We start from the raw sequence: 23,181 nt of genomic DNA, 5'->3' as shown, positions 1-23,181 counted from the left end.
ACTTTCAGGCTCTCTTGGAGATGGAGCCAGTTTAAGAAATTCCAGACAGGTTTGGTCATGTTTCTCACAGAGAGACATGGAGCTTGGTCCACAGGCCTCCAGCACTTTCCTTTGCTTTCCTATCTCTCCAGCCCCGATCATGCTCACATTATTTCTCTGCTCCTCAGCACTGTTCATAGACAGTAGATTATTCATTGAACTTTTAGCCCTTATTCCTTTTTAGAAACTGCTTATGAGCAGGCCAAGCTTTTCAAGGCCATGTCAGTTAGTTATTCATTTTGCTGGATGAAGAGTTTGTGCACACTACTTTGAAATGTTGAGATTATTCTCTAAGTCTGTCATGTAATGGAGGCTATGATGGCAGAGTGGTTAAGGTGCTTTGCTATAGTTCAACAAGCGTTGAACCTTGCTACAGGCTGGCACCAAAGGCAACCCCTAGCTGATTTGGAGGTAAATGGATACTAGATCACTTGGGCTTGAGAGTCAATGAGAGTTGACGGTGGCTAAGCTGTGTTGCTAGCCACATCGCTCCCAGGTGTGCTGCTGCGTGCAGAAACTGGTGTGCCATAACCATGGAAATTCATGGGCCACTGGACTTGGGAAGAACTGGTTGTCTTTGCCCCATGGTGTCATTCTGCTCCCTGATTGATAGCTCCAAGCTGCAGAAATAGAGAAGAATATTTCCTGTTTGAAAGTTTGCAAAGATTCTGATGGCTGTTGGACTTGATTGTGCTAAAAATGAAGAGCTTTTCAGAGTGGGAAGCAGTAGCACATGCAGTTCAAACACACATGTAGTCTTCCTCCCTTTCTCCTCTTCCTAGCATATAGGGCAAAACTCTTGATTTTTCTCTCTATCTCCATGTTACCCCTTGAATCCTAATATGTTTCTTGTCAGTGACTGCAACCCAAGAGTGAGATGGGGAGGTTGTAGGCAATCTGCTTTTTGCTCTGGAAATCAAACCTGAAGTTCTGCTGTGGCTTTGAACATTCTTCAGTAACTAACTGATTTCAGTGCTTTTGGCAAGGCAATTAGGCACCACAGGGAAGTGATGAACTATGGGGAGATGTGAAAAGGCAGCTTTGGAGAGGACTATTTCATCCCTTGCATCACTCTGCTAACGTGAGTCCTGGAAGCTGGGCTCTGAGCAGACTCTGGCTTGGTTTGATTTTTGAGCCATGCCCCAGGCAAACTCTCAGTTTAACCAGGGCAGTGTTCACATTTTATTGAAACCCGTCTTTCCTGTATGCAGTGAAGACACTCAGCCAGAGGTAAAACAGAGAGGTTGAGGGAAAGAGAGCATGGCACTATGGGCCTGTGATACATAAAAAAGGGCTGGATGTCATTGGCAGCTCCTTTGGTCCTGAGAAAAGGCTTTGTATTGTCCATTAAAAAAGTGAAAGTCCTTAGAAGAAGCCACTTCTACCTTCTCAGTCTTTGCCTCTTCAGTGAAATCATGGCTGAATATCAGAAGGAGCTGGCTAATGATAAGATCTGTTAGGCTGCAGAATAGTGTCCTCAAGATAAATGTTGCAGTTTAACTCCTTTTGGGGCTGTATTGGCATGTTACTGGCCAGATATCATGTGGCTTTCTGTCAAGACCTATCCTTGCTAGGATGGCTCATTCCCACCTGCCAGCTAGAGACAAAGTGGTAAAGGAGTGTGCTGTTTACACAGAGTCTTGTCTCACATGTGATGATTGAAAGCTGGAATTGAGATTAGCCAAATTACAGTGGTGTAAAACTGTTATAAATTAGCCATTGTCTCAGAGCGCCGATGCATAATGTATAGCAAAACACAGTTCAACTTCTTTCTTTCAGGCCAGATAAAATGGTGTCAATGTCAGGTTTAGGTGAACATGTACATTAACAAATGATTGATGTCTTAACAGTTTATGCTTTTATAAATGGATTTACAAACTGGGTTGGTACACATTGACACAGCCCTCACTGATCAATACATTGGCTGTGTGTGTAAATCATGAGTTGGCTTGCACATTGTAAATGGCATTGTTTATGCAGCATAGCAACCAATTTCTGAGGAGGTGTTTTTCACACAAGTATTGGTCTCCTAGGTATTTATCATCTAATTCCCCTGGTTCAGATACTACTTGTTCATTGTATATTAGCGTGCCTGAGCTCTATGTCCTGTCCCATGCAGTTGTTTTAAGAGGATTTGTCAAGATGATACCTTTCCGCACACTCAGATTTGTATTGAAAATTTTGCTAAAAGATTCTTACACAAATACAAGGACGGAGATAAACTGTCTCATAAAGACATATGAGTTGCAGAGGGTACCAAACCACCTCAGAGCTTCCGTAAGCATAGCCTATAAATATACATTTGTACAACCCATCTCTTGTTAATTTATCAGTGTTACTCTGGTTCTGCAGCATGCCAGTAATTGACAGAGTGCCAAGATCTGATCTAAGTTACACTAGGATAAAAAATCCAAGGTAACTCTATTAAAGTCATTGCATTTGCTGGATATATGCCAGTGTAAATGAGCTTCAAATCTAGAGCAAATGGATCAGAAAGGTTTGGACATTTCTTTGATTCTGTCTCTAAATTACCCTTTTTTCCTCTACTACAATTTTTTGCAGCTTAACTGTTGAGCATGCTGTATTTAGCTAGGCATTATAGTTTAAGGGCCTGATCTGATCTTGCTTACCTTGACTTTACTATACGTGACTCCACGGATTCATCTGAGCTACTACTGATAGATCAGCGTGAGGTCAGAATCTGGCCCTAAGCAGTTAAAGGCCCTTCAGGTTCTTGCAAGATGATCTTAGCAGCAGTTGTCAAGAGATTATCTGTAAAACTGCTTGGTAATACTGTTGGGTTACACGGGCAATGTTGCTGCTTTTATTTCGTTATTGTTAACTTCCATTCACTGAATAGAAGGGGGGATCTGAACTAATCCCTGCTGCTGGAAGTCTTACCATGGCCACTTCGTTGCTTCTTTTACAAAGGAATCAGGGATAATCCAGCAGGGTTCTGAGTTCTCGCACCTCCCATCAATTTTGATGAGAGTTGCAGGTAACCGGAATCTCTCAGAATCTCAATTTTCAGCCAAATGCTGTGTGTGGCATGTCTGTCATTCTGTTTACTCTGCTTCTCTTCTTTCCAAACCCCCAGGGTGAAACCAAAGTCCTGAAGCTGAAGAATCTGAGGCCTCAGGATTATGCCAGTTATACCTGTCAGGTGTCTGTACGAAATGTCTGTGGCATCCCGGACAAGTCGATCGCCTTCCAGCTCACTAATACGACAGGTAAGACAGTGGCAATAGAAATGCCTCCTTGCACTCAACCACCCCTGTTTGCTGAAGGGCTCTCATCCTTTCAGGGCCTGGTGAAGTAGAAACCTATCAAATACCCACTACAGTTAGTGGATGGTCTCTCATTGGCTTCCTGTTGGTATTGTGTTAGGCTGACTATGTAGAAACTTAGCATGTACCAGACAAAGAGCTGGAACCGGGGGGAGGTCCTAGAGGACTTGGAATTCAGCTCAGCTCTGTGCTCAGTTGCTGTCTTTGCCAGGACTGGCCTTTCTAAAACAATCTGTGTTCAGACATTGGGGAACTGCATAGCTTTTAGAATGGTCCTTTATAAAACAAAAGCAACTTGCAGCTGGGCAATCTAGATCTGGGCAAACGCTGCAAGCAGGTTTCCACAAACACTCAATGGAATTTGAGCCTGGTTCATGCTTCAACCATACTCACTTTCCAACGGCCTTCAGGCAGCCTGGTTCCACGGGTTGCTTGTGGCAAATGAACAGTGCTGTCACACTTTCAGAAAACTAGCTTTGCAACTGTGTTCTCTGGTGTTCGTGTTGTGAATGCCTGAGCAATTGTTCCCATGGAGAACAGAATCGATACGGTGCCACTTGTCTGACCAGTCATGACTAATCAATATTTGCATATCACATATCAAATGTTTGCTGATACCTGGTCGCAACCAATAAATATAACAAGCCAAAAAAGGCTAAATAATGCAGTGAGTATTTTCATATAACGAATACATGTCAGAGAATTGCTTTCTTGCTCTGGGGTATCTTGTGATCAGAAAAAAGGGGTAAACTTGGATATTGTACCAGTCTGAATAATTCACCTAGCTCTAATATAATACAAAGCCATATACATCCCTCGTGTCATCTCTGTAGAATGAAAACAGAACACTTGATGTTGCCAACTGTTGATGGGGTATTGTTAATACTGTATAAATTATGTTTATTGATTTAGCAGAGCCAAAAGGCTCCAAAAGAAGTTGCATATTTTTATGTATAAATAATTAACTAATGAGGTGAAGAAAAGGAGATGCTTGGCCAAACACCAGGGGAAAAGCTCTCCTCACAGTGTGATCTCAGCACTTAGAGAACCCCCTTAATGTCAGTTCTTTCAAGCCAGACCACAGAAGAACACTCACTGGAAGAAACAGTTCTGCTCTAGTCAAGGTGAAAGGGACAGCTTTTCTCTCTCCACCTTTTATGTTCATATGTATGAAGAATCAAAATTCCTTTTCATAATCACATTCCCCAGCCAAATACAAATAAAACATCTTTCATTTCACTTTGACCCTTTATTGAGTGAGCAGGGAAGACATGTTTTCAAGCTAGTTAGATCTGATATCAGTATTGTACTTTTTATGACTAGAACCATTCTGTTTCTTAGCCATCTACACCAACTCTGAATTTGGCCCACATAGTCCATGAGTGTCTCTCTTTTGCCAGATATAAATAATAAAGGAAAATGTATACCCAAATACCTGGTATGTATGCACGTGAATAATTGTTTTTAAATTCTCTTTTGTTGCATAGATCTTTTCATTCCCTCTTATGCTCGTGCATTAATAACATCCTTAGCATTGCCTGTGTCCAGGATGCTGAACAGTTTTACTCATGATGCCTCTGCTTTTGCACCTGGAGAAAACCCAAGGGGCAGAGAGGTGCATGAAGATCAATCTTTTAAATATTTATAGGCCCAACTGTTATGGACCTTTGTGGGGAAGTGATGGGTCAAGTCAGGCCAGGCTTGAAATTTTTCTCCTAGCTTGTTTGCTGTACTTCTGAGCCACTTAGCTTTGGCAGTAGAAGCAGCTGCCAAGAGTCATTGGGGGGTGGACCATCTCTGGTGAGGCTCTGCTTTCTCCATCAGGGATTCCAGAGCTTGGCCCCAAGACTCAGGAACCTATTTTGTTTTTCTGCTATGACTCTTGGACAGAGTTATTTTGGGCAGCGGCTGACAGTTGTGGATACAGCCCAAGTATCTGTACCAGCTATACATTCCTGTCTTCACTGTGAAAAAAGCCTGTTTCTCCTGCTCCTACTCCTCTCCATGCTCAGTGGTTCTGGAGCTCAGCACTCAGGCAGGACAGAAGCACAGCCCTGCCTCAGGCCCATTGTTACAGCCTGTGTTTTGGGCCCCAGCTCTGGTGGGGCGGGACTGACATTTTCTCCCTTGATTTCTGCAAAGTTAAGCCCAGCTGGTTAATTCTCCTGCAGTTTTACTGCAGCAAATTGGACTTCAAAGGGAATTGAAAGCGACTCTTTGTTTTTAATGGTCCCCTCGCTCCACAGCAGACTCTGCCAGCAGGTTTTCTGAGCCGAGAACAAAAGGAATTGCCACAGGTTACAAATAAATGAGATTCATCTCCTGCATAACAATGGCTGCATATTCTTAACCTCCATCCACTGAATAGAGGGGAGGTCTGAACCAATCCCGGCTCTCAGAAATGGGACTGGGTACATGCCGTTTAGCTGGAGCTCAGTTGCCTGGAGAGAGGGGCAGGTGGCTGTTTCACAGCCCCTTTTTCTTCTAGTGACACACACAAACAAGCTGCCCTGAGGCAGCAGCTGCCCCATCAGGTCACTTTTTTGACCTTACTTTGCAAGGAACATGTCATCACTCAGCAGGATTCAAGCTATTAGGCCTGACCAAACACGTTCAGATAAAATAAAAGAATGACCTGGAACCTTTGCCAGAACCTGAATGAGATCTGATTCGCAATCCCCCACCTTCCTTCTTCCTGATTTCAAATCTGCACCCAGAATGCAAATTGATCTCAGCCTTCTTCCAGCTCAAGCCAGAGGAGGAAACTCCTGACCAAGACCAGGTCAGCTCAGCCAATGACTGGCAACTAACTCAGCAGCTCAGCTCAGTGCCAGAGGGAGACGCATGCTATTCGGTATCAGCTGAACCAGACCCAAGTCTCTTGGCCCAGGGCAGATGTTTGTAGCCTATGGGGAAGAGAGGTCCTTTATTGTCTGGGTAGCTTGTGGGATTCATTCACTTAGGATCATGCGAATCGTTATTCTACTGGGCTCCAGTGAGCTGCAGACCCCCTCAGAGTAGCGTTACCATATTTCCAGTTCCAAAAAAGGGGACATCTGTCTGAGGGACACCTCACTTCATACCCACAAGCTGTGACCCTTTCTCCCTACCTGTAGCCCCCCATCCTTGCTGCTGCCCCTCATTCCTGAGCTGCAGACCCCTGGCCCTTCCAGTGCCCCTCACTCCCGACCCACAGTCCCTCGCCCCTGTGCTATGCTTATGCCCCTCACTCCCAACTCACAGCCCCCAGCCCTGCCAGTGCCTCTCACTCCTGATCCACAGCTGCCCTGCTGGAGAGGACCTCCATCTGCCCCTGTCCCGACTGGGCTGGAATGCAATGACTGGTGGCTCCAACTTGTGCAGGTGGTGACAGAGCAAGTCTGGCCCTGGCGCACACCTACCCCCCAGACAGTCACCAAGCCCTGACCCTCCAACTCCCACTCCCACTCCCTGTAGACTTACCTTCATCCAGCTGCCAAGGCTGCTCCCACCACCCTGCCAGGCTGTATGCCTGCCACGTGTGTGTGCACATGCAGACACGTGGTGCCGCCTGCCTCCAATTGCCCTCCCCCTGCTCCCACCAGTGGAGCAGAGCAAAATACTGGACATTTGTTCAGATTGCAAAAAAACTGCCCGGATGGAGATCAGAGGACCTAAAAAAAGGACGTGTCCAGGAAAACCCAGACGTATGGTAACCCTACGTTAGAGCCTCAGGTTACTCTTGGCAAATTCACGCATCCTCCTTCTGCTTCACCTCACACGCTGGATCTGACCTGTGTTTTCCAGAACTCCAGGGTGGGAAGGGCCCTCAAAGGACCTGACTTCCAGCCAGACCCCCCAAGATAACAAAGATCTCAAAACCATGGGCTTCAAATTAGCCCATAGAAAGGAGCAGCAGGAAGGAGTTGCTCCTTCCAAATGAGGAACCTCTGCAGAGCTGACCAGGTGCTCCATGCACACATGACAAGGGGGCAGCACTGATATGAAAGACGTATGTGGCCCCCAGCTGGACCTGCCAGTGCGCTGAGCCAGCGTAGCAGTTGTTAAGTTGCTGCTAAGTTATGACATCTGTGCTGAGGAGAGAGCAGCCCTCCTCTCCTTGTTTGCATGGGCTGTAATTCAGTGATCCAACACAAACCCAGCACAGCTCATTAACACAGGGTCCAGGGAGAGGAGAGGCAGAAATAATGATGCTGTTAAATCAGGCTTCATGAATATGTAACAACATCTTATTTTGCATTATTATGGCTGTTACTTAAAGTGCACTCACCACCTTTGTATCAGGGATAGTTGATTGCTGGAGCAGGAGATGGAGCTGATGAACAGCTTGAGAGGGTCTTTCATGAGAGTAAGTGGCAAATGAAGGGACAAGTGTTTGGGATCCGAGCTCTGGAAGGGCAGGAATGAATGGAACCAGGTGCAAGGACCAGGTTATTCAGAAGATGAGGCATTGCCCATGCACTTTGAATCAGCCTGCAGCGGGAGCCCAGTGGATTGTCCCCTATATCCGTAGAACAGTGTATCTGATGGCAAGGCAGACTGTTCAGCAGGAGTTGCTGGATGGGCTGCAGGATCAGTACTGACACTCACAAGCACTGGTTTTCCACCCGGGGTCTGAGCTAGCAAGCACATAGCACGTGGGTGGCAGGCAGAGTGCTCTCCTCTCAGGCTGGCTCTGAGAAACAGAGCATAATCTTCTGATCCAGGGTGTTGGGATACAGTGTGAAGGAAGACATGACTCCTCAGCTCCTTCCTAGGATAGTCTCCCTCTCTGTCTTCTGTTATTTGTTGCTTCTCCATATGATTGATGGATGGCCTGTTATCCTCTTTGTCCCTTTCCCTCCCTTTGTGGGGTTTGGCTGGTGGGAGGCTCTTTTCCTTCTCCTCCCTCCGTGCCTCTTTGACTTGTAGGAGTCTCCTTGCCCTACTCTTGTTCCCTGCCAAAGACCTACTGTTTTAAATGCAGCTTCACTCAGCTCTATATCCAACTGCTTCCCAGTGGGCACTGCAGCTTCTGAAATGCTGTAGCTGTTTAGAGTACAGCTTGGTAAGCCCATCTGGGACTGTGAGAGGGAATATGAACCTTCCTTCAGCACACCTAGGCATGGCTGTTTCTCCTGAAACTGAGACAAGGCTAGATGCAGGTGGTGCCAGAAATCTCATGATCGGAGAGTCTGTTCTTGTGAGACTTCTCCTCAAACTCATGCAGAGATGGAAGATGAAGGCAGGATTCAAAGTAGCCTCTGAACTTGGGGATGCTCTTTGAATCTGTGCATTAAATGGATGCCCTGGTGGTGGTGCATTTGCAGGGAGGGAATGAGAAAGAGAGTGCATCCTGTCTTCTCAGAAGCTAAGACAAGGTGGCATCTGGGGCAGGTTTTTAGCTCTGTGTGTGCTTTCCTTATCTCATTTAAGTCTGATGTGCACAAAGTTCCAGTTAATGCCTTGCAAAAGGTCAGTCTCCCAGGAGCAGTTGTGGGGTTTTTTGTTTTGTTTGGGGTTTTTTGTACATAAACAAGGAAGGGCTTTGTCTTCTGGTCCAAACAGGCTGTCCCTCTCACCTAACAAATCTGTTCCTGACAGCACCATCCCTAACAACTCCAAGTCCCATTGGCTGGACTTAGCTAACACTTGGTAGCCCTGCTTGACCTAACTTGTCTATGTGCGGCTTAATTCTTTAGCTCAGTTCTGAAGCAGGTCCAGGTTAAGCTAGCCTGTGATAACTAAACCCAGCCCCTTTTGCACTCAGGACAAAGCCCCTGTAAAAATGTGTGCATGAATGTGTCTGTCATTGCAATCTGTGAGTCCCACTAATGTCATGAGTGTGGAGTGCCTGGGTCAGTGTGAAGGGTAACTGTTGTATAATTTCTTCCATTTGAGATAGACTTTGGGTTGCATAGTCATAGATGAACCACCATGGGAGTAATTGTCTAAGTTCTCCACTTAACTATTGTAAGCACCAGGTTTTCTGTTGACTTCAAGGAACCTTGGATCAGGCCATGAATCACTGATGAGTTGGCTGCAACTTAATATGACCTATTTCACTGAATCTCTTGCTTTCATATCTTTCTTTCCCCACCTCAGTCCCCAGTGTGCTGTTTCTGTAGAAGGATGGGAACATTTGGTGTGATTCATGCAACCACGTTTCAGCAAAGGCCCAAACAGGGAGCCACAGTGCAACCAGCTGAGTTCTTACTCCATCTTTATGTACACAGGTCTTGATTAAAGGCAGAGGAGACTGCTTAAGAGTGAGCAAAAGAAGCTGGTCTGTGTGCAGAGCAGTTTAATAAAGTTACTGTGAGAATAAACTGTGTGCACCCCCTAAGCTCTCCTTTCTCTGTCACTTTGCTGGATTGCAGCTAGAGATTCTGGGACCAGAGCAACTGGAACCAACAAACCTTAGGTTTTGATTTTCCCCTGTCTCTCACCATATTTTGCCATTTGTAGCTGTGCAAAATGGGTACAAAGTGCTGCTTCAATGATGGGAGATTTGAGTCCTAGAACCATGACAGTGAAAGGACCTGGCTTAAATGTTCTTAAAATGTATTATGTCAATGGGACCTAACTGACCATGTAGCTTGGCTGAAGCTTTGTACTGTTCAGGGCCTTTGGACTTTCAGTTTTGGGTCTCTTTGAAGTCCTGTCTACACTACACTTCTTAATCATATGATAACAAGATCCTCTGACTTGGTTAGAGGTTAATGGAGTGGCTGACCTCTCAGACAGACACTGGGCAATATTAACAACCTCCTGGGCATTCCAAACTCACTCCGACTGGCCTTCTTTTGCTCAGAATAAACTGAGAATCTTTCAGTTTGTATAAATCATTGGATGAAACTCAGGCACAGTATACTTCTCTTCAAAGCTCATTAGTGTCTCCACTTCTCTCTTCCAGCCCCACCAACTCTGAAGCTATCAGTCAATGAGACCCTGGTGGTGAACCCTGGAGATAACATAACTATACAGTGCTCCCTCACTGGTGGTGACCCACTGCCTGAGGTGGTCTGGTCTCACTCACCCAGTCCTATGCCTCAAAACAGCCTTGTTCAAGGAGGCAATCTCACCATCTGGAGGATCCATGTGGAAGATTCAGGTTATTATAACTGCACAGCCATCAACAACGTGGGAAACCCAGCCAAGAAGACAGTGAACCTGCTGGTGCGATGTACGTCCTTTCATAGCATGCACTTTCAGGGAAGGGAGCCAGGGTTCCCAGTCCTCTTACTTGTATTCAGTTATATGTGGGGTTTAATGTGATATCTCAGCAAAGGGTTGGTATGGAGGTACTATACTTGTTGCCCCACCTACAGCTTTGCTAATACCCATCACTCCTGACTTTCAGCATATGCTGCTATTCCAGCCTTTGGCTCCCCACAGATCTGTTGGTGCCCTCTGATTGTGACATGCAGTGCCAATCAGGCCTTGAAGACTGGGGGCTGTTACCTCCCAGGGGATCTCATTTGGGCAAAGGGTTGGGGGATCTCTTGATCTGGAGTGTGTGGGGCCATTGCTTGCTCTGGGGGCAAGGAGTAGCTGTCCCACATGTGTATTCCTTTGAGAATGGGCCCTGTTTGTCTTCACTAACTGGCTTTGCACTTGTATTGACCCCAGCCATGAAGAATGTCACGTTCCAGATCACACCTGATGTGATCAAAGAGAGTGAGAGCATCCAGCTAGGGCAGGACCTGAAGCTTTCCTGCCATGTGGATGCAGTCCCCCAGGAGAAGGTTTTCTACTTCTGGTACAAGAATGGAAAGCCAGCCAGGATGTCAGACCGACTGCTCATCACCAGGAATGATCCTGAGCTCCCACCAGTGACTAGCAGCATGGAGATCATAGACTTGCGCTTTAGTGACTATGGTACATATTTGTGTGTGGCGTCCTTCCAGGGTGCACCCATTCCTGACCTCAGCGTTGAAGTGAACATCTCTTCAGAAACAGGTGAGCCTCTTCCATGGAGGCCTGTGGCTGTGAGGGTATCAGGCATGGGGCATGATGTGTATCAGCATCACAAAAACAATTTGTCTCCTCTGGGCTTTTGAAGGCTCTCAGATGGACACTGAATTCAAGAAAATATCATGGGGTTTAGTAGTGGCACAGGATTGCTAGTTATGTCTGTGCTGTGTGATTTGTAATATCCCAAGAAGATCCCCTGTCCATGTTTCTACCTAGGAATGGACAAGTGTGCATTTGGAAACACCCAACTGAAGCCCAGCCCAAGCCAACTTATATTACCTGAGGATTAAAGAAGCCCCTGGCCAAGGGTTTATCAGGAAGGCAGACAAGGGAGTGAGACTTTATCAAATTGTCAAAGGTCATGGTAGGTGAGGGGATCCCACTTCTTGGCCTTTGCTTATAAGAGAACCTTAGTCTTTGCCCAAGTTTGAGATGGAGTGACCCAGTCTGCAACCATGACAGTGCATGGAGGGACCTGTGTTTCATATAGTGCTTCATTCTGTGAATGCTTATTGTGCTAAACACAGTCTGAAGAGTGCCTCTTCAATACTTCCTGCAGGCACCCAGGTGTAACAACTCTCATTCTCTTTTCCATTCCTTAAGGGAAATGCCAAAACTCTCCTGTTGGTTTTCAGTGGGGGCAGGATCAAGCCCTAAATGTGTCAGTCGCTTCTGTAGTGTGACACAGAACACAGAGGATCAGGTCTTCTCTTGTTCTTCTAGCAAGCTGTTGGGTCACATTCTGCTCTCCATTGCATCAGTGCAGTCCCAGTGTCTCCACTGGGGATCACACTGGTGTGGCTGGGTTCTAGGCTAGGAACTAAATGGTAAGTGAGTATGAGGAAAATCAGCAGGCAGTAGAATATGTCTTGATGTTCTAAATGACTACAAGGAATTTCTGAAATCCTTACCATGTTTGACTCTTCCTGGTCCTGTCCATGAACTAAGTAGCTCCTTACCCTGTTTATACTCTTAGCAGGAAGTGCTGGAACTGCCTTCTGATATTTTGAAAACCTCTGATTCTCTACAAAAAATCCCTAGCAATCTAACTTGGAAAGAAATTCCCCAATGCTGTTGAACAATGTGGACCCTGAGGATTTCCCTTGGTCAGGGCTTTTCAGCATTAGTTAATGAGATTAACTAATTCACATGCCCAGCTGCCCTGGAAGGCAGGGGAATAATATCAAACCTGTTGTACATAGGATGGCCATCATAGAGGATATTCTGGTTTGCTCTACTCTGTCCTCTATTGATACGAAACCCAATGCCTATAAGTCCTCTATTTTTCTCTTCAAGAGAAAAACAGAGGACATAAAGGCATCTGGTTTTGTATCAGTAGAGGACAGAGGACAACCGGACTGTCCTCTGTGATGGCCACCAGGGGACCTGAGGAATAAAACATGAAATAATTGGCTCAAAGCCTACTAGTGAGTCAATGGCAGAGCTGGGGACAGATCCAGCTCTCCTTATCCTCAGAGCCCATGGCCCTCTTTCTTTTTCAGAAAACAGTAGGTAGTAGAAAGCAGTCATATATAAGATCATAAGGGGTAGAAAAGCCTTATATAGCCATAGATGCTACACCCCTCCCCTCCCAAATCAAGGCATGACAGGACCTGTGGGCACACATATTGGGAACTTATTGGGGAAACACCCACTAGGAGGTAGCTGTGATAGGACAAAGTTGTCACTACTTCCTTTCTGATAGTGGTAAGCATAAGGTGCTGGCACAGTCCACAATATGGGTGATGCTGGCTGGGAAGAAACCATGACAGGGCAATGGAAAAAGGTGGCATTTTAGAGCATTTGTTCAACAATATCATCAGCACTCCCTTGGGATGAACTTCCCTACCTCCGCAGAGCCAACACTGGTGTCTTTGGTTCTCTGCTAACCTTTAAGGAAACATAAGAATGCTTCTTTCTGTTTGCTGTGAACCCTTCAAGCAAAGGTTGGCAGCTATTTACAAAGGGCGAGATGAAATCATGTGGCTCCATCCTAAAGCAGGCTACCACTTGCAACCTGTCCACTTCCCTTGCTATTCACCTGCTGCTGCATGCTACCAAGTGTGGCCTTGGGCCAGTGTTTCTCACACAACAGGCACTCTCAAGCCCCCCTTGCTGCAGCCTCTGCTCATCCCCATCTGAGTGCTGCCAATCATTATTGCAAACTGCAGCAGATGGTGGTGGATTTGGTGGGAAGAGAAGCAGTAGGACAATGCAGACTCCCTGGGGATTTGCCATGTTTCCCACTCCTACTCCTGCTGCTGATCACTGCCATGGGTTGGATCAAACCTTTGCAGGCTGGGTCACATATCTTTGCAGGCTGGATCCATCTGCAGAGTCTTTCCCCAGAGTCATGTGATGGCAACCATTCTGTGTTCCCTGGCATTTCCCTGACTGAAAAGCAGGACCCACATCCCCCAAGATGGCTGCCTTCCCTGGGAGTCTCAGATGAAATGCCTTTAATTAAAATATCTGCAAAGACAATTTACAGTTTTTCCCCATGGAGAAAATTGCCTCTCGCCCGGTGAGCTCCCGCTGGCAGCACTGAGTGGCGAGAGCACACAGCTCCTTTTGCACTGTGCCAGAGAGGATGTGATGAGATTCCACAGCCCACAGGAGACCTGCAAATTGAAAACTCAACCTCCCAGTTGCATAGTGAGGTCACTACTGAGGGAGACTGAGACCAGAAGCATTTAAAATATGCTCTTAAATATAGCTATGTGCTGAAATTTCCGTGCAGTCACCACAACACTCTCTTTCTCATGAGTTGGGCTTTAGTTGAGCTTACACTGGCCGTTAGAGATCTGTATGGCCCCCAAAATGCTGAACTTTCACTTTAAAACAAAAAGATATGTGGCCCTTGCATTTGTAAAGCTTTCAGTCCCAACCTTGTCCCAGTGCAGTGCTGTCTGCAGAGATGGAGCCTGCCACATAAACTCTTGGAGCTGGGAGAAGTGCCCATTTGTCTCAATAGACTGTTAACTCTGAAGTCCAGCAAAGACAAGTGCAGTGTCAACATTATGATGGCTTTAGTAGCGATTTCCATCTACTTCATGATGCATGGATGGTGGAGTTTTATGGTTATTCATGAGGCTTGGGCTAAGAGCCTCCTCCACGTAGACCTGCCCCCTGTTCGTCTCAATTAGAGACCTTAGACTCCCTGTGGCCTGTTTCTGTCAAGAAAGTTTTGTTGGACAGCTGGTGGCTAGAGCTACTGTGTTCCCTGTCCCGGAGCTGCATTTGCTGAAGACATTACTGTAATTCAGTAACTGAGCACCTAGCTCTGCTCAGTGAGTTGTTCCCTGCATGAGTGGGTAGGGGCTTCACTGACCACTGGGCTCAGCTGGGAGTTACCATTAGTAGCTGATGCACAGTGAATTCTAGCAGAGAATAAGTGAGCTGATCTGTTTTGCATCCATGTTTTAGAAACTGGCAAGGATGTGAATGGAGACTAGGAGTGAGATATATGAAGCATTATGCCTATTATCCTATCCAGCTTTGGGAAGGAGACTTGATGCCCTGCTGCTTTTGGCATCTCACCTCTGGGCTGTAAGCTACAGTTCCAGCCGGGGAATTAAATGACTAACATATTGAGAGGGATGATTTTGCCTTGGGTTCTTTAATTCTAATGGCATTTTAGGTGGAGAGTGACTCAGTGTCCCTCTTGTTTGGTAGCAGTTCAGTGGCATCTGTGAGGGGAGCTGGCAATCCGTATTGGTGTTGTTTCACCCAATCTAGAAGCTGCAGAGACCAAATGTCTGGAAGCACCAGGGCCAGCTGAATTGCCTGCCATTGCAGTACCTGCGTCATTGGCAGTGTCCTTGTTCTCTCTGGACTGCTCTTCACCTGTGGCACACTGTAGGTAGAGGGGTTCTAGGTTTTACTGTGGCTGTGATGGAGCAAATGGTTGCCAGATGGGACAATGAGTGGGACTGGTCCCTTTCCAGTCCCATGTTCCTATGGAACTTACCTTAGCAGGGGTAGTGTGTTTGGTGACCCCACTCTAGCCAATACTATCATTGAGCAGAAGGTTTCAGTCTCTTGGGTTGCCAGCATGACACTTTCACCCTCAAACATAACCATAAGAAGAGACTGTCTATTTAGTCTAGAGAAGAGAAGACTGAGGGGGGATTTAATTGCAGCTTTCAACTACCTGAAGTGGGGTTCCAAAGCGGATGGAGCTGGGTTGTTCTCAGGGGTGACAGATGACAGAACAAGGAGCAATGGTCTTAAGTTGCAGCAAGGAAGGTTTAGGTTAGATATTAGGAAAACTTTTCTCATTAGGAGGGTGGTAAAACACTAGAACGGGTTACCCAGAGAGACTGTGGAGTCTCCATCCTTGGAGGTTTTTAAAACCTGGCTAGACAAAGCCTTGGCTGGGATGATATAGTTGGGGATAGTCCTGCTTTGAGCCAGGGGTTAGACTAGATGGCCTCTTGAGGTCCCTTCCAACCCTCATTTTCTATGATTCTGTGATTCTATGTCTAGTGAATTTCCCACATGTTGGGCTGTGTGGATGTGAACCTGACATACAAATGGTCCCTTTTGGTTATCTTCTTTTTAGTGCCTCCAACCATCAGTGTCCCTAAAGGCCAGTCCACCATCACCGTGCGGGAGGGCTCCCGGGCAGAGCTGCAGTGCGAGGTTCGAGGGAAGCCCAAGCCACCTATCATCTGGTCCCGGGTAGATAAGGAAGCTCCCATGCCCTCAGGCACCATGACGGAGGAGACATATGATGGGAAACTGCGTCTGGAGAGCGTGAGCCGGGAAATGAGCGGGACCTATAAGTGTCAGACAGCCAGGTACAATGGCTTTAACATCAGACCCCGGGAAGCCATGGTACAGCTCAACATACAGTGTGAGTATCCCAGCATGACTCTGTAGCTCTGTACCAGTAGGCCAGCATGCATCAGGCTTTGATAACACCTAGGTGGGTGATGTATGTGCACTGCTTTCAGGCAGGACTGATATCCTTTACTGGATTGAGGGAGTTCTGTTTCATTCTGGTGATTCTGAAGGGTCTTCTTTACCTGTCATGTCCATGCATGAGGACAGCATAATTGAGACATGTCATATAGACAGCAATATATTCTGGGCAATGGTGGAGCCTGTTCTATTTGCTTACACTGCCTGTTGCTCCTCTGCAGTCTGGGTCACCTCAGTTCTTGCAACAGCATATGTGCGTGTGCATTATACATGCACAAATACATTAAAAGCACATTATTAAAGCTGCAAAGTCAACCACTCAGACATTGGCAAATGACAACATTAAGGTTGCTTGTCTAACCCTCATTCAGTCCTCTGGTGCATACCCTTGATGATGCCCTTCTTAATCAAACAGTTGCATCCTGTTTCTTCTCTAGGACACCTGTCTCATTCAGTGCACAGGGTGAATCTGCCCTGGGATGTACCAGGGGTGTAGTGAAGGATCCTGCTTCATTTGTTGCAGAGGCTGGAAAGTATATAGTGAGGGAGGCCGGAGACTGCAGGAAAAGAAAGGAAGGTTTCTTGGTTACAGCACTTGAATGTTGTCCTGGAAAACTGGATTCTGTCCCTGCCTATTAGTCTGTGGCATGCAATTAGTGACAGGTGGTCACCAATTGTGTGTTCCTTCTTGTCCAGATGCCTGACTTGAGAAGTGGTCTGATGCGCAGAAATACTAAGCACTCACAGCTACAACTGAAATCAGGGGTTGTGTGCTTTAAATATATGAAGTGCTATATAATACAGAGTACTGAGGTTCTAGACGTGCTAAATTAATGCAAACATTTTATTTTAGTTTCCCTGTGCCTTGGTCCTCCACCTGTAAAATGGGGATAATAATATCTATGTATAATGCTGTGAATGAAAAATCATTAAAGTTTATGAAGCACTCAGAAGATTGCCATGGAAAAGACCACTGGGAAATTAAAAATTATGCCTCCACAGTGGAGTCTGAATAGTGTTCAGTAAAAAAAAGGCATAGGCCATTCGTTGAACAATGAGGAGAAAACAAAATAGCTGCTCATTAAATGATTGCTATTCATTCTGTGCACTGAATGAGGTAGGGTCCTGTGGAAAATAGTATGTGGATCTTGTAATTAAAGGCTGTTTCCTAATGCACATGGGTATTGGATTAATACTGCCCAGGCAAACTTTATTCTGGCATTTTCTAACTCGGAGTTTATGATTGTGCAATATTAATAATATTGTTTTAGCATAGCTGTGTTTGTAATTTTGTAGGTTTTTTTACAGTGCAAACTAATTCTTCTACCCCCAAATTTCATTGTGTGGCACCATATTGACACCCTCATGATTCATTAGCCAGATTTGAACCGGATCAAACTTATGCCAGTTGAACTGACAGAGTATCTGATAGCAGTAGCAGGCTGTTATCCATCATGTGACTGGTACAAGAGGAGAATGGAATCGTTTTACAGATATTGGTCATGTTTTGATAGATGTATGGGACAGCCAGGAGTACAGAGTGATCTGTGCCTTCCCCTTAAGAACCCTGCTGAATAGTGGACTGGAGACAGTGTAGATAAGGAAAGCCTCGAAAGCACATGGGGCAAAGGTGGCTTGGTTATTTCACCTCCTGGATGGAAACTGAAGCCCTTTGGATAATATTAATTGTTGTGGCAAGGCCTGAGGCCATCCTTGTAGCTCCCCTCCCAAGGCTAATCCCATCAGGATAGCTTCGGTAGTGACCTCCTGTGAACACGCAGAATCATAGAAAAGTAGGGTAGAAAGGGACTCCAGGAGGTCATCTAATCCAAGCCTCTGCTTAAAGGAGAATCACCCTTGTGTAAACCATCCTAGACAAGGGTTTGTCTAATTTCATCTGAAAAACTTTGAACTACCCTCTCATACAGCTAGGAGGCACACTGTCTGAATCACCAAAAGCCACTAACTTGTCACAGGTGAAGCAGAGGGACAAGGGCACTATCAATATCCTGTTATAGCAAGGACAGGAAGTAATTGTTAAATACACTCAAGAAGTCCAAGAAAGAGGACCATGCTCCCTGCTACAGAGGAAGACCAACCCCCCACAAACCATGCCAATCTGACCAAGGTTTAATGTAACTCCCTACCACTGATCTGGAAGTGGGGGGAGTGGGATTGGTAGCAAGGATGCTGATTTGCACCAGCCTGCACCACCCCCAGCCCCTGACTAATGAAACTACATGCACTGGATTGAGTAGTTCATTAGACACTAGCTATGCTTTCCCCCACCTCCCCCTCTAGCTCCGCTTAGAAGGTGTGATGCTTAATCTGGTGACCTGGACAAAACTGACCAGACTTCAGTGTGACATATGGGAGACTGAGACTTTGAGATGTGCCAGGCACTGTGCAGCCAGAGGTGATATCTTTTATTAGACCAGCTAGACAGTTGCAGAAAAAAAAAATTCCCAGGCACTATGGGCACTTCGCCTATTCCAAGAATATTATGTCAGCTTTATGGACTGTTATATGACTCTCTGTGGGGCAAAGGGACATCACAGCAATGAAATTGAGGAATGGGAGAGAATTCATCTAAATTTTCAAGTAGGTAAACAAGTCTGGAGAAGTCCCGTCTACCCTGGGAGAAGTTGCATAATCTGGTTTGAAGTAGAAGAAAGAGCCTCCCAAAGATATGCAAATAAGGGATGTTAAACTTGTTTGGCCTCTTGAGCTGAATCCAGACTCACACCCAGAATTCTCAGCCTCTCGAGGAGCCCCACAGGTCGTATCTTTGACACCTATGATAGAAGGTGACCAAGCTGAGCTGGGGGAGGGTGTCACTCTCATTTGACCAAAAACTGATATGAGACTGCAACATAGATCTCATTCTGGAACAAAGAACTGACTAACTTGGGTACCTGCCAGGCCACCATGTGGACCTCTGGCAATAGCTGGTGAACCTAGCATATGTGTGGGCTGCTTATTGTTTTCTGATGTGTTTTCTTGGTAATGCTGTTGTCTTAAAATAAACAGTCCCCAGGCTTTGCAAAGGCTGGATGATCCCTAGTAAACTCTGTCATCACCCCTGACAGAGCAAGCAGGATGGCAGTCTCTAAGCTACAGTGAGGCTTTCTGGGGTGGTTCACGATGACTTGCAAAGGTGCAGCCCTGTATCTTGGTTTGAGGGGGGCATGTGTCTTCACCCCAGGGAGGGTCTGGCTGGGGGCCTGTGACCATAGCAGGTGGTCTTTGAGGAAGCCATGGAGTGGGTGGAGGTGCAGATAATACCGGACCAGTATCATCCTGCACACCTTCTGCTGCTGTTTTGCCTCCTCAACAGCTCCATCTAAAGACAAGCAATATTGAATGGATTCTGGTCCCGCCCCAATAATGTACCCAAAGTCAATGTGATCTATATGCAGTCCCCTAAGCTGTCCCCCCCCCCCCCCATCCTTTTCCCATCATGCTGCAAGCTCAGTAGAGAGTCCAAGTCCTGAATGGGCTCCTGGGACTGAAGTGACACCTGGAGATTGGCGTGGAGGCAGCTGGCCCGTCCCTGTTCAGTGCATAAGCTGAAGCCTTCCCTCTCTGGGGCTTCTCCATCTGTCTTCTTTAACCACCATGGAATTGACTAAGAAACAGAAGCAACCCCCTGCTGGAGTGCCCAGCGCCTTCCAGCTCCCTGCTGGAGAAGGAAATGGAGAAGTAAATGGTATGTTGGTTTAGTGAAGGGGGATAGGAGGGGGAAGCCAGAATTGCCCCTTGGCCTTGCTCCATTTTCTGCGAGGTCGGTTTCTTAGTCTATTCCATGCCCCTCTCTGGGGCGTCTCCGTCTGTCTCCTTTCACTACCATTGAACTGACTAAGAACCCAGCCTCTCGGAAAGTGGAGCAAGGTCAAGGGGCAATTCTGGCTCCCCGCCGCAACCTACCCCCCTTACAAAACCAACATAATGTCCGTTTCTCCATCCCCCTCTTCGGTGCTGGGCCCTCCAGCAGGGGGTTGCTTTGGTTAATTGAAATGCTGCTCTCTAGTACGGGCTGCTCATTAGTTTTGTAGCTTGCTCTGGAATTCTAATCTTGTTGGAAATGGGAATCGTGTGGCTTCTGAAGCCTCTGTGATAAGAGAGCTCCCCCCCCCCCCCCCCCCCCCCCCCCAGCCTGTTCCTTCTATCACGTCGGGGAGGGGAGGTGTCTGTCAGTCTGTATGTGTGTGCGTGTGCATGCATGTGCGAGTGCTGGAGTGTGTATGTGAGCTCCTTTTGAACCAGCTCACCCAAGGGAGATCAAATTCTGGGTGATAATGTGGCTGTTTTGTTGATTTGTTTTAAACCTAAAGTTGCAAAATCAATACAGCAGATCTGATTAGATGTCAGAACCTGTTTCTGTGTTTCTCTTCTCTTTTTTTTCTTCTTTTTCCACGCCTATAGTTGTGTATTGTAGCAAACCAGCTAGAAATGAGCTTTGGCAACAGTGCTGCAATATTGGAAAAAGAGAATGTAGAACAGAAACACCAACTGGCTCTCAAAAAGTGTTGTTTTTTTTTCTTTTTGGCTCCTTTTATTATTTATATATTTTGAAAGTGGGAGAAGTGGCCTCTCCTTTCACGCTTCAGGCTGGAATCAACCTAGATAGCTTGGTCAAGAGCTAGAGCTGCACTCTGGAGCTGCAGTAAAAGAGCAGGTTTATAGGGACACTCAGAGGCTCTTCCTGCTATGTCTAGGGTGAAAAATGTGTGTTTAGAGGCTGGGATTGTGAGTGTCAGTATTAATGAGGGGAAAGGAGCTCCAGATACAGCTTAGCATGACAGAGTCTCTTCCTTCCTTTGCCCCCTACCATCCCCATCTTTAAAATGGGAAGATATGGACTGATTTCATCAGGGATTTGTGAGACTTAATTAAAGATATAAAGTCCTTTGATATCTTTGAGATCTTTAAGTCAAAAAGGGCTATAGAAAGACAAAATAACAGCTGCAACAACAATAATATTAACAATAATTATTGTTATTAATAATGTATATATATTATTAATAATATATGATATATTAATGGCAATAATTGTTGTTGTTGTTGTTTATGTTCACAAAATTTGCTGGTCTGTGTTCAGGACATGACAGAGCAGTAGCCTAACTAGGCATAGGTGAGTGGGGCACCAGCTCTAGGTACCAGTTTAGAAGTGGGCACAAGAATGGTAGCTGCCTCTGTTTTGGGCACAAAAATTGCTTGTTACACCTCTGCAGTGGAGGTGTATCAAGACATCCTTTATGATGATGATGAACAGCACTGCTTCTCAGGCTTGTTTCAGGACTAAGTAGCTGCCCTCAGAAGAATTGCAGCATCTGCCATTGATACATGTTAAAATTAGGGACAGGTATCTGGTGCAGATAAAATCAGAGAGGGGGATGATTGGCAGAATATGGGCCTGAGTTAGAATGCCTGAAGAGTACAGTGGGGTTTGACAGCCAAAGCATGACTTTGGTTAATTTTCATAGATTTCATAGATTTTATTGACATTAGGGCTGGAAGGGACATTGGAAGATCATTGAGTCCAGCCCCCTGCCCCAGGGGCAGGTAGTCAGCAGGGGTCATAGGATACCAGCAAGATAAACATCCAAATGTCTCTTGAAGACGTTCAAAGTAGGTGCTTGAACCACCTCCGGCGGCAGTCTATTCCAGACCTTGGGGGCTCAGACAGTAAAGAAGTTCTGTCTTATGTCTAGCCTGAAACGGTCATGGAGAAGTTTGTGACTGTTCAACCTTGTCATCCCTTGGGGCGCTCTGGTGAACAGAGGTTCCCTCAGATCCTGGTGAGCACCTCTTATAAACTTATAGGCAGCCACCAGATCACCCCTGAGCCTGCGCCAGATCATCTCAGAGAGAGAGAGGAGCAGTAAACAGAATCTGATCTAGACCATGCATCACATCCCAAATCCAGCAATTACATAATATCTAATTATGACAAATACTTGACTACTGGTTTCTAATGATCATAGAAACGGAACGAAAAATTTTTCTTCATCCTAAAATGACAGAGGTTCCTCTAAACTCCAGCCTCTTTGGAATGACTGTCTTTTGAAACAGCTGATTTACTAGGAGGACATGACATTTGCTTTATTAGATCCTAGGGCCACGGTCTGATGTAAATATCACTTCCCTGAGTACACTCCCCTGCAGGGATGGTATTATGTCCTGAAAGCCAAGTCCAGTTTTTAAGATGCAGAGCAGCCCTGTCAGAATCAAGGAGCATGTAGACCAGTTTTCTCTTTTTCTTCTCTACCGTACCTGATCACTGGTCCATCTGCTATAGTTTCTTTCCTGATGATGTGCTGGATCAGACCAGTTTTTCTAATCCAGCTGCCCTGGCTCTCATAATGGCCAGTACTTGGTGCTGGAGAATTAACAAGGTACCTAACAATGCGCCTGACCCTGTGGGTGAGAATCCCTTCCTCAATGCTACAGGTCCTCAGTTTGCGGAGGAGAACTGGTGTCCCGTGTACCATAGATTGTCATTCTTCCTTGAGCTAAGGTCCAAAGATCTATTACAAAAGGTTTTTTAGCCAAGTTGGGGGCAGAACCAGGCCCTCCAGGCACAGGTAGCTGGAAAATGCTTTACCTCCTTAAAGTTCCCTTCAGCTTTTTCCTCCTCCAGGGCTTTTCTGAAGGAAATTCCATAATGTATTTCAAGTTATTAGGCTCACAGTTTGGCTTGATAACACGTCATTTACGTTCTACTAATGCTCCAGGGCAGTGTCTGAATTATGGGGAGATGTGTCCCCTCCTTTTCACTCCCCCTTCTGAGATGTTTGAAGCAGTTGGAGTCTGAAGGCTTCAAGGGAAGAGGCAGACTGAGAAAAGCCAGAGACAAAAAGAAGGGTTTGTGTCTTCTACTCCCCTCCCCTTACCAAGTGTCTCATTGGAGCTAGCTGCAGTTTTCATCTCACAGCCCAGTCCAAGAAGGGTCACCTCAGCTCCTCTTTCC

The 23,181-nt window shown here is 46.1% G+C and overlaps 1 protein-coding gene across 1 annotated transcript in view; it reads left to right on the top strand.

The window, feature by feature from the left end:
* Positions 1-23,181, top strand: part of MDGA1 (MAM domain containing glycosylphosphatidylinositol anchor 1) — a 316,576-nt gene that overhangs the window by 85,666 nt on the left and 207,729 nt on the right. The window contains exons 5-8 of the mRNA XM_019483036.2: positions 3,137-3,269; positions 10,222-10,491; positions 10,938-11,267; positions 15,847-16,140. Of these exons, the coding sequence (XP_019338581.1) occupies positions 3,137-3,269; positions 10,222-10,491; positions 10,938-11,267; positions 15,847-16,140 (1,027 nt within the window). The remainder of the gene's footprint in view (positions 1-3,136; positions 3,270-10,221; positions 10,492-10,937; positions 11,268-15,846; positions 16,141-23,181) is intronic.

Source organism: Alligator mississippiensis, chromosome 1 (assembly GCF_030867095.1).
Source record: "Alligator mississippiensis isolate rAllMis1 chromosome 1, rAllMis1, whole genome shotgun sequence".
NCBI classification, from domain to species: Eukaryota; Metazoa; Chordata; order Crocodylia; family Alligatoridae; genus Alligator; species Alligator mississippiensis.
This window is presented reverse-complemented; position numbering and strand designations above follow the sequence as displayed.